The 12,525-nt window shown below is 37.2% G+C and overlaps 1 protein-coding gene across 1 annotated transcript in view; it reads right to left on the minus strand.

Moving 5' to 3' along the window:
• Nucleotides 1-12,525, minus strand: part of BANK1 (B cell scaffold protein with ankyrin repeats 1) — a 281,258-nt gene that overhangs the window by 35,818 nt on the left and 232,915 nt on the right. The window contains 1 exon segment of the mRNA XM_055296901.2: nucleotides 9,671-9,976. Within this exon segment, the coding sequence (XP_055152876.2) occupies nucleotides 9,671-9,976 (306 nt within the window).

The raw sequence follows: 12,525 nt of genomic DNA on the forward strand, positions 1-12,525 counted from the left end.
AGGGGATGATACAGTACAGGATGGTAGCAGTGTGTTTATTTTTCACCAAAACACCTTTCATTAGGTTGCTAACTACATAGCCAACTCTTGAGGGTGCAAAGGTAAATAAGACACAGTCATAGTTTTCATACTGTCCTCTGTTTTGGTGTGTTCATTTAAATAAAGGTCAAATGTGCCATTAGTGCCTACTGATAAGAGGGGATAGGGATGAGGAACCATCAGGAAGGGTCAGAATCACAACTCAATCCTTGTAGCTCTATTCTCCCTGCCTTGTTTCCCCCAGCTTCCTAATTTATACTGTTTAAATCTAATCACGAAAAGGCTCAATAAAGTAAAAAACAAACAAACAAGCAACCACAGTGTAAATAACCCCTTTTTCTAGCCAGCAAATACAGGAAACAGAATGTTTTAACCCTGTAAGCAGTCATATTGACTAATCTGAAGCTTAGAGGAAAGATGTATGTAGGTAGCCTCTTTGCAAATTCACCAAGACAGACTGAGTGCTCCAGTCAGTTCAAAGCCACCATTTAATTGTGCTAGCAGTATTTATAGGCTATTAACTTGAGAAACCTTATCAAATACAGGCCATTACATTTCAACAGGTACATTCAAGAAGGTGTGGACACAGACAGCCACATCAGCCACATAGTATAAAAATCTTTCACCTGAAACCAGTTTACTGCATGGCAGACATATGTAGGTGGAGTTGTGGCATTATTTTTTTATGAAGAATCTGTAAATGGTCAGCCAGAATATATGAGATCACTGACTTGGGTTACGGCTTACTATCCAGATAAGCAGAGATGGAAAGTTGGAAAACACATTGCCGCATGAAGGAAAATGGCGTAAAAATTCTAATTCGGTGGTGGTATTAATAAACGCTTTAGTTTCCAGAGGAGAAAACATTAATTTTCCTTTCAAGTTGTAACAAAAACTTTGTTTGATAGAAGTGTTATCATTGAAAGCATCTCCTAAAGGAAGATTTGGGAAATCCCACTATAAATTTTTTTTCTACTACTAAGGGACCTAACTTTTACCAGAGTAGAACACAAATTGTTTTAATTTGCATATGTCATCTTTTGATACAAACACAAATATTTACATTCTACAAATGTTTATAATCCAGGAAGGTGAGCCATTCTGAGTGATGACAATTGGTTTGTGGAACTTGCTCTAATTACAGCTTGAGACCATGGCAATGAGTTTATTAGTAAAACCTCCAGTCACCACTGGGTGGGCAGTCTTCCTCCCTCCTGTTAGCATGAGGCAGCATGTATTGAACAACTATTGCTTGTATAGCACTGGACTGGGGGTTAGTCTCCTCCCATGAGACTTCATTTGGGATCATCTATTTAATTCTCTTATTACCCATTTGTATGTAATAAGGAAATGGTAAGTATGGACAAAACTCTAGTAACATTCTGAGCAATTTTCTTTTGTTTCAAAGAGAAGTAATTTGGGCAGCCAATGGAAGACTCTGCAAACTATAATGAGTTTACTTTTTGGTTCATGCTTAGTGATTATCAAAAGTAACTTCCCTTCCTCTCCCCCTAATCAAGAAATGTTGCTGTCCCAGGAAGCAGCAGTGGGGTCATGATTTGCACTGTTATATTTCACAGGATGATAAAACTTGGTACTCTAATATTTTGTTCTTCCCTAAATTTAAAGATAAGCTATATGATTATGCTCACTTTGAACAAACATTAGAGTTTAATTCTGCTTACAAGATTCAAATTACATAAATGCAGATTGAAAATTCCAAAAGGATAGGGCTGGCCCCTTTATTCTAGATAGTATTAAATAGTGGAAGTTAATAAATACTTTGGAAAAGTCAGGCAAGACGATGTGTTGGCATATGAAACCCATGCAAAAGGGAAGAAGCAAAAGGCATCCTAACTGGGGTGATATGCCAGGTCTACTTTCACCTCTGTGTCTACAGAGTACCTTCCATCACAGGAATTACCATTTCCTACATGCTACCCTGTGCAGGCCACTGTACATATATAGTTTTAGTTCTCATGAAAACCCTGTGAAGTAGGTATTACATTTCTTTAAAACCAAAACCAAAACCAAAAACAAGTGAAGCAAGGTTATGTAATTTGCACAAAGTTACACAACTGTAAGTGTCATTCTTCAGTAAAATTCTGTTCCATCTGGCTTCATAATCCTCATGAATTTCACTACACAATGCTGCTGATCCATTAGGGGAGACTCTTTTCAATTTTCCAACCTCAGGAAGCATCTTATTTTTCTCGAATAGCTACTTACTTAGATTACAAAGAATCACATATTAAAAGTCCTGGTGGAAAATATTCTGAATTCAAGAAATCTAAAGTGACTAAAAAGACAGTAGGTGTGGATAGCTGTTTCATATGGTTGTTTGATGCACCTGTGATTTCATCTTTAAATAATCATTCTCTAAAGTATTTGTTTACTCTGGCTTAACAATGGAAATAATCCAGTTAAGAGTTTCTTAACAGTGTTACTGTTGACACTTCAGACTGGATAATTCTTTGTTATGGGGCTGTCCAGTGCATTGTAATACGTTTAGCAGCATTCTTGGTCTCTGCCTAGTAGATGTCACTAGTACTGTTCTTAGTCTTGACAATCAAAATGTCTCCAGACATTGACAAATGTCTTACAAGAAGCAAATCACTGCCAGGTAAGAACAACTTTTATAGGTCAATTAAACTTCTTCCTACAGATGCTTTTAACAAATAGTAACATCATATGTTAAGTGGAAAAAGACCAGAATTCATTGTGCTGTCAAATGAAAATCTAAGTGCTTGATAATATTCGCATTCATTGTCTTGTGTAATGAAAATCTTTTAATGTCAGTTCACACTACAGCTGATTACTGCCTCCTTTCCATTTTCACTAATATAAAGGAATTGAATTCTTGGAAGATGAGGCTTGAAAAGTTCATCATCATTACGTCAACATGCTAACAGATGGTCTGCAAAGCACTTCTCAAGTTTCATTCAGTATTTCTGTGAAGAAGCCAGGGGATCATGATGTTCTACTGTGAGAATGACAGAAAGAGCAAACAACACCTGGGTTACACGAGCTGACTTGCTCCTCTTCAATGGACAGTATGAACACAGGTCAGAACAATTTCTCCTTTGCAGAGCTACACCAGCACTCTCTCATGGAAAAGAATGAGGCAGAGTCAAGGGAGAAAAACAGGAACATGAGGCTTACAAATAATGATAAATATGTCACTATTCTGAGAGCACCTGTGATATACATACTATGTCCTTAAACTAAACGGTTTGGACAAGGTCACCTAGCCAGGGAGGAGGATCCAAGGCACTTGATCTAAGACCTACTTCAATCCACTTGACCGTATTTCACTAATGAGGACAGAGACCATTATACTCTGTCACATTTACAATGATATGAATAAATTTTCCTAACAGTTTCTACAAGGTCTTTTTTCTCTTTTTGCATTTCAATTGCATTGTATGTGATCAATTTCAAGTACAAGTGAATTGCAAGTGGAAAATTTCTGAGAGCAACTGAGTTGCACTTGACATTTTGGGGTCCCTGTAGCTGAGTAGCTCTCAAAAAGGTCATATACAACTTTGTTGCACTGCAAAATGCCAAGGGCAACTCAGTAGCAATTGGAAATTGAAAGGGAAATTATATTCTACCCGAAATCAGTCACATGGATTCTGAAGAAAGATCTTTGTTCTATTAATTGTGTGAGAGGCAAATAGAAAATTGCCCATTGATGCTGAAAAATTTTACCCAATAGGCATTCATCTCTTTGCATGATTTATGGACATAGTTTTACTACCAATGTATCTATGCCATGCCAAGTGCTCATTTTCTTTCCCTGATTTGTCTTAAATCAAGAATTCTGTCACTAAAGACCATAAATCTGTGTTAATTCCTCTGTATTCTTCCAGCTTAATGAACCCAATCCTCTTCAATATTACAGGGATAAAAAAAGAAGTAGAGGAAAATATATCTGAAAACAGGCAGACTTCAAAAAATTTTACTTATGAAAATGAGTTATTCTTGTGATTGTTAACCTAAGATCTAATTTAGTACAACAGCAATGGGATAAAAAATCAGAAATATATCTCTTGATAAAATGAATCAACATGGGTTCAGTTTTTTTTTTTTTTTTGAGACGGAGTCTCACTGTGTCACCCAGGCTGGAGTGCAGTGGTGCGATCTCGGCTCACTGCAAGCTCTGCCTCCTGGGGTCACGCCATTTTCCTGCCTAAGCCTCCCAAGTAGCTGGGACTACAGGCGCCCGCCACCATGCCTGGCTAATTTTTTGTATTTTTAGTATAGAGATGTGTTTTCACTGTGTTAGCCAGGATGGTCTCAATCTCCTGACCTCGTGATCCGCCCACCTCAGCCTCCCAAAGTGCTGGGATTACAGCCGTGAGCCACCAGGCCCAGCCAACATGGGTTCAGTTTTGCATTAATAAGTTATGTCTCTGGGGTAAGGGGATGATGATGATGGTGAAATAGAGTTTTATGTTTTAAGCTTTGCGGAAGCAGTTAGAGTGCTTAGCTGTATATGAATAACCTAGAGCTTTGTCCAGTTCTGTGTGGGCTCTTCCCTTCAAGTTGGTAGTGTTTTGGACATAAGATGGTTTAAAGCAGGATAAATTTAGGGATCAGTAGACTGATATAGTCTTCTGATTACCTTCCAGAGTGTTAATGAAGTCTTCTGTTCTACCCACATTGATGTGGATCTTGTCACTTCTATCATTTCATTCAGTTAATATTCACCAAATATTCATAGTTTCTACTGTGAATTCAGCACTGATCTTGGCACCAGAGATACAATGGGGAAAAACAGATTAGTTTGGTCTCTTCCTTCATGGATCTTATAGGTTAGAAGGAATAAATAAATATTAACAAGTAATCCAGGAATAAATATATCATCAGTGATGGAAATTTGTGATGCCATGTGCTCAGGCATGAGATCCAGATTAATCTGGGTCCAAATCCTGCCTCTTCCTCTTCCTGGTTTTATCACTTTGGGCAAGACACTGGCACTTGCTGAGCATTAGTTTCTTTATCTCTAAAATGAGGTTATTAATGCCAACTATGTGGGGTTATTGCATGAATTAGCAATTATCATGAAAGCTGCCTAATAATAATTATTATAAGAAGATGACTAAGCCAACTTGTTCTGTTAGAATATAGGGTCTTCCTTCCCTCACACACTCCAGCACTATTATTTTCCCTAACTAACTTCTGATTCCACCAGAATCCAAGAAACAGACACTAAACTGAGAAAAGAAAAAGTAGAATTGTTTTAATTATAATGCGTTGAGCATATACCACATGTCAAGTATTGTGCTGGGTATTTTCTAATTTTATATCATTTAAAGATTAACAATCTTTGAAGTATATATCATTTGTATCCTCAGCTTACAGTGAGGAAATTCAATCTCAAATACGTGAATTTGCTTGCTTGGGTAATATCAGCTAAATTTGAATACAAGTCTTTCTGCAAAGCCAGCATGGTTTTCCTTTGCCTAGTTCCTTTGCCATTACTTCTTCAGTTTCTGAAATAGTAAGATGGGATTGTGCATTCCTGTATTTTTCCTCTATCTCCTATTCCAATATTCCAAATCCTTCAATTCTGGCTATGTTAACACACCCTGAATACACCAATATACAGATACCATTTTTGGACTCTGGCAAGCAGTGGGGCCATAAATTAATCTTCTAATTGAATGGATGGTTTTCTGGGAAATGGTGCAATTTGACTTAATAGATCTGCCCAGGCTAGGGGGGAAAAAAAGGAAAGCCGTGAAGAAAGGCTCTGTGAAATGCAAAGAGCATCAAGAATGAGTTAGCTGATGAGGTAATCTCATCCTAATGTGGGAACAGAATGATCAACAATCAATTGCATAAAAGAAAAAGGCAGGCAAGTATATCCCAGTGAAAGAGAAAAGGAAATAAAAAATGGAAGAGGATTTTGGTGACCTTATTTGTAGTCCAGCTTTTGCTACTTATTTGGGATACAGGGTAAATAACCATAGCTATTTTATATACTTAATTGCAAAAAAATAATTATAGCACTAGTTTTCATCTCCATGTACTACAAATATAATGAGAGTAAATTATATTGTATGATTGAATTAGAAAGACAACTTATAAATATTGAAGGGTGCCAGTCTTGGGATGGGTGAGATAAGTAACCTTTAAAATTTATTAGAAACTCAAGATCTTTAAGATTCTTTAATGTTTCTACGTGAGCATATACCTATAGGACAAATTGCAACATTGCATGTACAGAATTTTCATACTTGGTACACAGGTTTTATCATTGGCACTCAATCAATGTTTATGTAACTAATAAATAAGTCAATTAGAGGAAAACCATCCAAATGTACTTATTTAACTTGGGGATGGGTTGAAAGCCTAAACCATAGCCCCAAGTTCTTTCTCCAGTCCTGTGAATTGAAGCACTCACCCATAATGGGAGGTTTCTTCATTAGAGAAATTGAACAGAAGTAGTTTTGGACATGGTACACAAGGCACACTGGGTGGCAGGAATTACACACTAGACTGAAAACAGGGAGAACAAGTTAAATTGTGCATTCTGAATGGTGAAATTTCCCAGTCTTCTTCCTGCATTCTAATCTCAGCATGCTGGGAACTGGATATGTAAGTGCAGACTACAGTTAGTTGAAGAGTATTCTAGAAAAAGTTAAAAGCATAGGTGAATAGACTTACATAAATAATATTTTGGGGCCATCCAGTGAAAAAGCTGGTTACCTACTTCCTAATTACCCTACAATGCTGTCCATAAGTTAACAAGTAGAATTTCCACTGAGGCATTTGGTACTTCCTTCTTTTTTTTTCATTTTTTTTTATTTTTTGACGGAATCTCACTCTGTCGCTCAGGCTGGAGTGGAGTGGCGCAATCTTGGCTCACTACAACTTCCGACTCCTGGGTTCAAGCGATTCTCCTGCCTCAGCCTCCTGAGTAGCTGAGATTACAGGCACCTACCACCATGCCCGGATAACTTTTTGTGCTTTTAGTAGAGACGGGGTTACATCATGTTGGCCAGGCTGGTCTTGAACTCCTGACCTCAGGTGATCCACCCGCCTCGGCCTCCCAAAGTGCTGGGATTACAGACATGATCCACCATGCTTGGCCAGTGCTTCATTGTTAAACATGAAAACATAGCTAAGAATAGCCATATTTGATGGAAGTATCAAATGTTACAGGCAGAACAAACAACAAGTAAAGACAACAGAGACAATATGAGAGCAGAAGGAAAAGTAAGAACAAAAGAAATTTAAAAACAAATCAAAACAAAATGAAGCAAAATCAGTAACAAAGATATTGAATTATATCTCTCTGTACCCATGCCACCTAAAAGAGAAAAGAATCCTACAAAAAAGAACAACAGAGAACAAGACAGAGATCTTGGAAAACAAGAATATGACCACCAATAGAAGGACGGGAAGATAACGGCCAAACGGTAGACCAGCACCACATGGGATTCCATTCTTGTCCTGAGAAACTCCCTAAGCATTGGAGTATAGGAGATGAGGTATTTCTTCAAAAATTTCTAGAGTATAACTTTTTTGTATCAAGCTATATCCACTTTCTCTTTTAAAAGTATTTACTGGTATTTAGCAACTTTGTCAAGGAGATAGTAATAACCTAGAGATATTAAACTGTGAGAGACCACCTGAGAATTTCTAGCAAAGGTTCATTCCCTGACTTTATAATCTATAATCTAGACAACTGTTCCAATTCATGTTTTATTTCAGCTGAAACAGTTGATTAATTTGCTATAGTTTCCTAATTTGTTATAGTTTCTTGAACAATATCGTCTCTACTAAAAATACAAAAAATTAGCCGGGCGAGGTGGCAGGCACCTGTAGTCCCAGCTACAAGGGAGGCTGAGGCAGGAGAATGGCGTGAACCCCGGGGGGCGGAGCCTGCAGTGAGCCGAGATCGCGCCACGGCACTCCAGCCTGGGTGAAAGAGCGAGACTCCGTCTCAAAAAAAAAAAAAAAAAAAAAAAAGAGTAGATCATCATTAAATAAGTGTGTTTTATACTGATAAATACTTTACACATGCTTGCTAAGTTTTCTTATATGAATCTCTCAATACATGCAGCTTAAGGAATAGAATGGTTTCTTTTGAAAATATTAAGTATATATGAGTAATTATGCTTCTCTTAGGTGGATCTGTGGCATATATTTAAATGTTCTTGTGTTGCATATTATTTATAGGAGTTGAGTGTCTTTCTTATAGAATTAGGAAGGAAGTATCAAGTAGAATTTCTACATATATGCTATGGTTTCATGTTCTCTGAAAGACTTGTCATTATCCTTCTTAATGAGGAAGTAGAAACCGGAACCCAGTCCATCATTCTTATTTTCTTTACTCGCTATGTTTCTAAATTTAAAAATGAGCCAGTACATGGGCAAAGACTTCATGTCTAAAACACCAAAAGCAATGACAACAAAAGACAAAATTGACAAATGGGATCTAATTAAACTAAAGCGCTTCTGCACAGCAAAAGAAATTATCATCAGAGTGAACAGGCAACCTACAGAATGGGAGAAAATTTTGGCAATTTATGCATCTGACAAAGGGAGAATATCCAGAATCTACAAAGAACTTAAATAAATTTACAAGAAAAAAACAACCCCTCATCAAAAAAGTGGGCAAAGGATATGAACAGACACTTCTCAAAAGAAGACATTTATGCAGCCAACAGACACTTGAAAAAACGGTCATCTTCACTGGTCATTAGAGAAATGCAAATCAAAGCCACAGTGAGATACCATCTCATACCAGTTAGAATGGCAACCATTAAAAAGTCAGGAAACAACAGATGCTGGTGAGGATGTGGAGAAACAGGGATGCTTTTACACTGTTGTTGGGAGTGTAAATTAGTTCAATCATTGTGGAAGACAGTGAGGTGATTCCTCAAGGATCTAGAACTAGAAATACCATTTGACCCAGCAATCCCATTACTGGGTATATACCCAAGTATTATAAATCATTCTACTATAAAGACACATGCACATGTATGTTTATTGTGGCACTATTCACAATAGCAAAGACTTGGAACCAACCCAAATGTCCATCAATAGTAGACTGGATAAAGAAAATGTGGCATATATACACCATGGAATACTATGCAGCCATAAAAAAGGATGAGTTCATGTCCCTTGCAGGGACATGGATGAAGCTGGAAACCATCATTCTCGGCAAACTAACACAAGAACAGAAAACCAAACACCGCATGTTCTCACTCATAAGTGGGAGTTGAACGATGAGAACACATGGACACAGGGTGGAGAATATTACACACTGGGGCCTGTTGCGGGGTGGGGGGCTGGGGGAGGGATAACATTAGGAGAAATACCTAATGTAGGTGACGGGTTGATGAGTACAGCAGACTACCATGGCACGTGTATACCTACATAACAAAACTGCACATTCTGCACATGTACCCCAGAACTTAAAGTATAATGATAATAAAAAAAAAAAACTCAGTGAAAAAAAATGAGCCAGTATGGCTTAGCTGTGACCTGAAAAAAAATGTTTACTCTTTGGCGTTTTAGAGCACTAATTGCATCACCGTATCCCCTCCTCCCATCCTCAAAATTTTGGACAAAAAAAATTAACAAGTAACAAACAACAAACAATGATAATTACCTTGAGCTATGTAAGGTGTAGTTTCCTCTTTTGGAGGTATATTTGTGGGTCGGGGTGTGGGGGCAGGAGGTCTATTTATAATGAAAGATCGACTCCCAGTTTTTTTCTTTATACTCAGGTTGGCCAATATCATGTCATATTCACTGTCATCAATCTCAGCGAAAGTATATGGGTCTTCCTCCGCCTCCTGCTCTTTTTCATCTTCTTTCTTCTCTTTTTCTCCTTTGGGTTCATCTCCTGTTTCTTGTCTAACACCAGGATCACCCCAGTTTTGACTTCTTTCCATTTGGCCTTCCACCATTGTCCCTGTTTATGAAATATTTACATTGTGTTTACTCTTCTGTTATATGCAATATTATTGGTGTCCATCTGTCACTTTTTTGAGCTTCCCAAGATGGCTTAGTCAAGTGCCATAGGAGACAATATTAGAGAAGAGCTCGTGACTCCAGGAGAATAATTTATATGTCACCCCCTAAATGCAGAAAAAGTGAGCTGTGTAACTTACTAACAAACCATCCTGCAGTTTGTAATTTAAATTGTATTAAGAAAAATACATGTATTAAAAAAATCCATGTGCTTAAGACATGGGTTTTTTTAAAACATTTAAATACTTTCCATATTATTTTGTGTAGAGAGAGATATATATATATAATATATTATTTTTATATATTATTTCATATATAAATATTTAATGTATAAAATATAATTATCTATATTATATATATATTAAATATACCTTTATGTATTATTTTATATATTATATATACTTTTACATATAAAGAATGATTTCATATCAGGAAATCGAGTTATAAATCTATGTCTGAAACTCCACAGCTTTGAAAACTTGTGCTTTTCAAGCATAATATTCTTAGATTTTTTTTTCATTTGAAATTGTTTCATGTTTCATATTGCTTGCACTGGATATTTCACCTAAAATTTAATTTCTCTGAAAATGATAGGGAGAAATAGCCAAAGGCACCATTAGTCGGTTTCATAGCAGTCGGTCTTTGACTATGACAAACTGACCTTCAAAAATGCAGCTCTTGTTTTCTACAAGCCAACATGGGCCTTATTCATAGATAAAGGACACTGGCCAGTGGCTTCTGTGCCTAATCCCAGTGCTTTGGGAGGCTGAAGTAAGAGAATAGCTGGAGGCCAGGAATTTGAGAGCAGCCTAGTGAGACCTAGTATCTACAAAAACAAAAGAATTAGCTAGGCGGCCAGTACTCCTAGCTACTCCAGAAACTGAGGAGAGAGGATTGCTTTAGCCAAAGAGTTTGAGGCTATAGTGAGCTATAAGCACGCCATTGCACTCCAGACTGTGCAACAGAGCGAGATTGTGCCTCAAAAATAAAAACAAAAAAATAAACAAAAAACATAGATGAAAGACACTGAAAGTAGAGTTCATGACATAAAAGACAGCATGGATGATCAATGGTGTGAGAATGAATTCACATGAAAAGAATAAAATTATAGGTTTCAGAGTCTTTGATGGTTTTTACATTCAGTAATATCTTGACATATTTTTATAAGAATATGTTAAAATATTTTTGTAGCAGTTATTAATAAGACAAAGATATAATATGCTTTGATTAACAAGTAAATTAAAAAGAATTTCAATGGCTCTCTATCAGGCCAATGAAGGCTTTTTTTTTCATTTTCATTCTTTTTTGAATTTGCCCTTTGTTTGGTGAGAATCTGATACTCCCAAAATTAGTTTACTTACGAAGATTTTAGTGGAAAAACTTAAAAGGGGAAAGACAAGTAGCAGAGCAGAATAAAATGAGATTCAGCAATTGCCTTCGGTAAGTTGATGAGGCGAAATTAAGATAATCTCCCAACAGAGTCTTAACTCTTATAGTTTCATTTAGTTTAACTTAAGAAGTGTTAATTACTGATGTGCCTAGCACTAACTTTCAATTCACCACGGCTTGCCTTTTATCCTATGAATAATATGGTTTTAAGATTTTGACTTTAAGGCCAGGCGCGGTGGCTTGTAATCCCAGCACTTTGGGAGGCCGAGGCGGGCGGATCACGAGGTCAGGAGATCGAGACCACGGTGAAACCCCGTCTCTACTAAAAATACAAAAAATTAGCCGGGCGTGGTGGTGGGCGCCTGTAGTCCCAGCTACTCGGAGAGGCTGAGGCAGGAGAATGGCGTGAACCCGGGAGGCGGAGCTTGCAGTGAGCCGAGATTGCGCCACTGTACTCCAGCCTGGGTGACAGAGGGAGACTCCGTCTCAAAAAAAAAAAAAAAAGATTTTGACTTTATGACTTCTGGTTCACTTACAGCAACACAGGTAAAACTGGATTAAGTGTGTGGGAACCACTTTTTCAGTGTTTCATTTTTAGCGGAATGTGTCAACCATTTTACATTTATGAACCGATTTCCTGAGCTCTTAACTCTCTTTGTTTCCCCACCCACCTCTCTTCCCAACTATTTCTAAAGTTGGCCTTGCACTAGAAATAATACATTTTACTTTTTATTTTCCAAAGTATCAGATAATACTTTTCAGTTAAGAGTGGGACCTAAGCTTTCTCAATTCAGGTGGTATATTAATAAAGAAAGATTAAAACAAATCACTTCTATAATTCCAACTTTTGAAGTAATTGGGGCAAGACTGTATAAAAAAGAGAAAAACCCTAATAGCCTAGGAGACCTGTTAATAGAAGTAACTGACACATTCTAATTATAGGGCTTCCTGGAACTCAGTCAAGGAGGGATCTGATAATTACTTTCCAAGATTCTTGGGAAGTTAAAAAGAAACAATGGGTTCTTTATAAACTGTAAAGTGCTCTATAGTATTAAATGTTATTAGTTTCTCCAATGAAGAAGTCCGTAAATCCATGGTGAG

The sequence above is a fragment of the Symphalangus syndactylus genome, chromosome 10 (assembly GCF_028878055.3).
Source record: "Symphalangus syndactylus isolate Jambi chromosome 10, NHGRI_mSymSyn1-v2.1_pri, whole genome shotgun sequence".
Lineage (NCBI taxonomy): Eukaryota > Metazoa > Chordata > Mammalia > Primates > Hylobatidae > Symphalangus > Symphalangus syndactylus.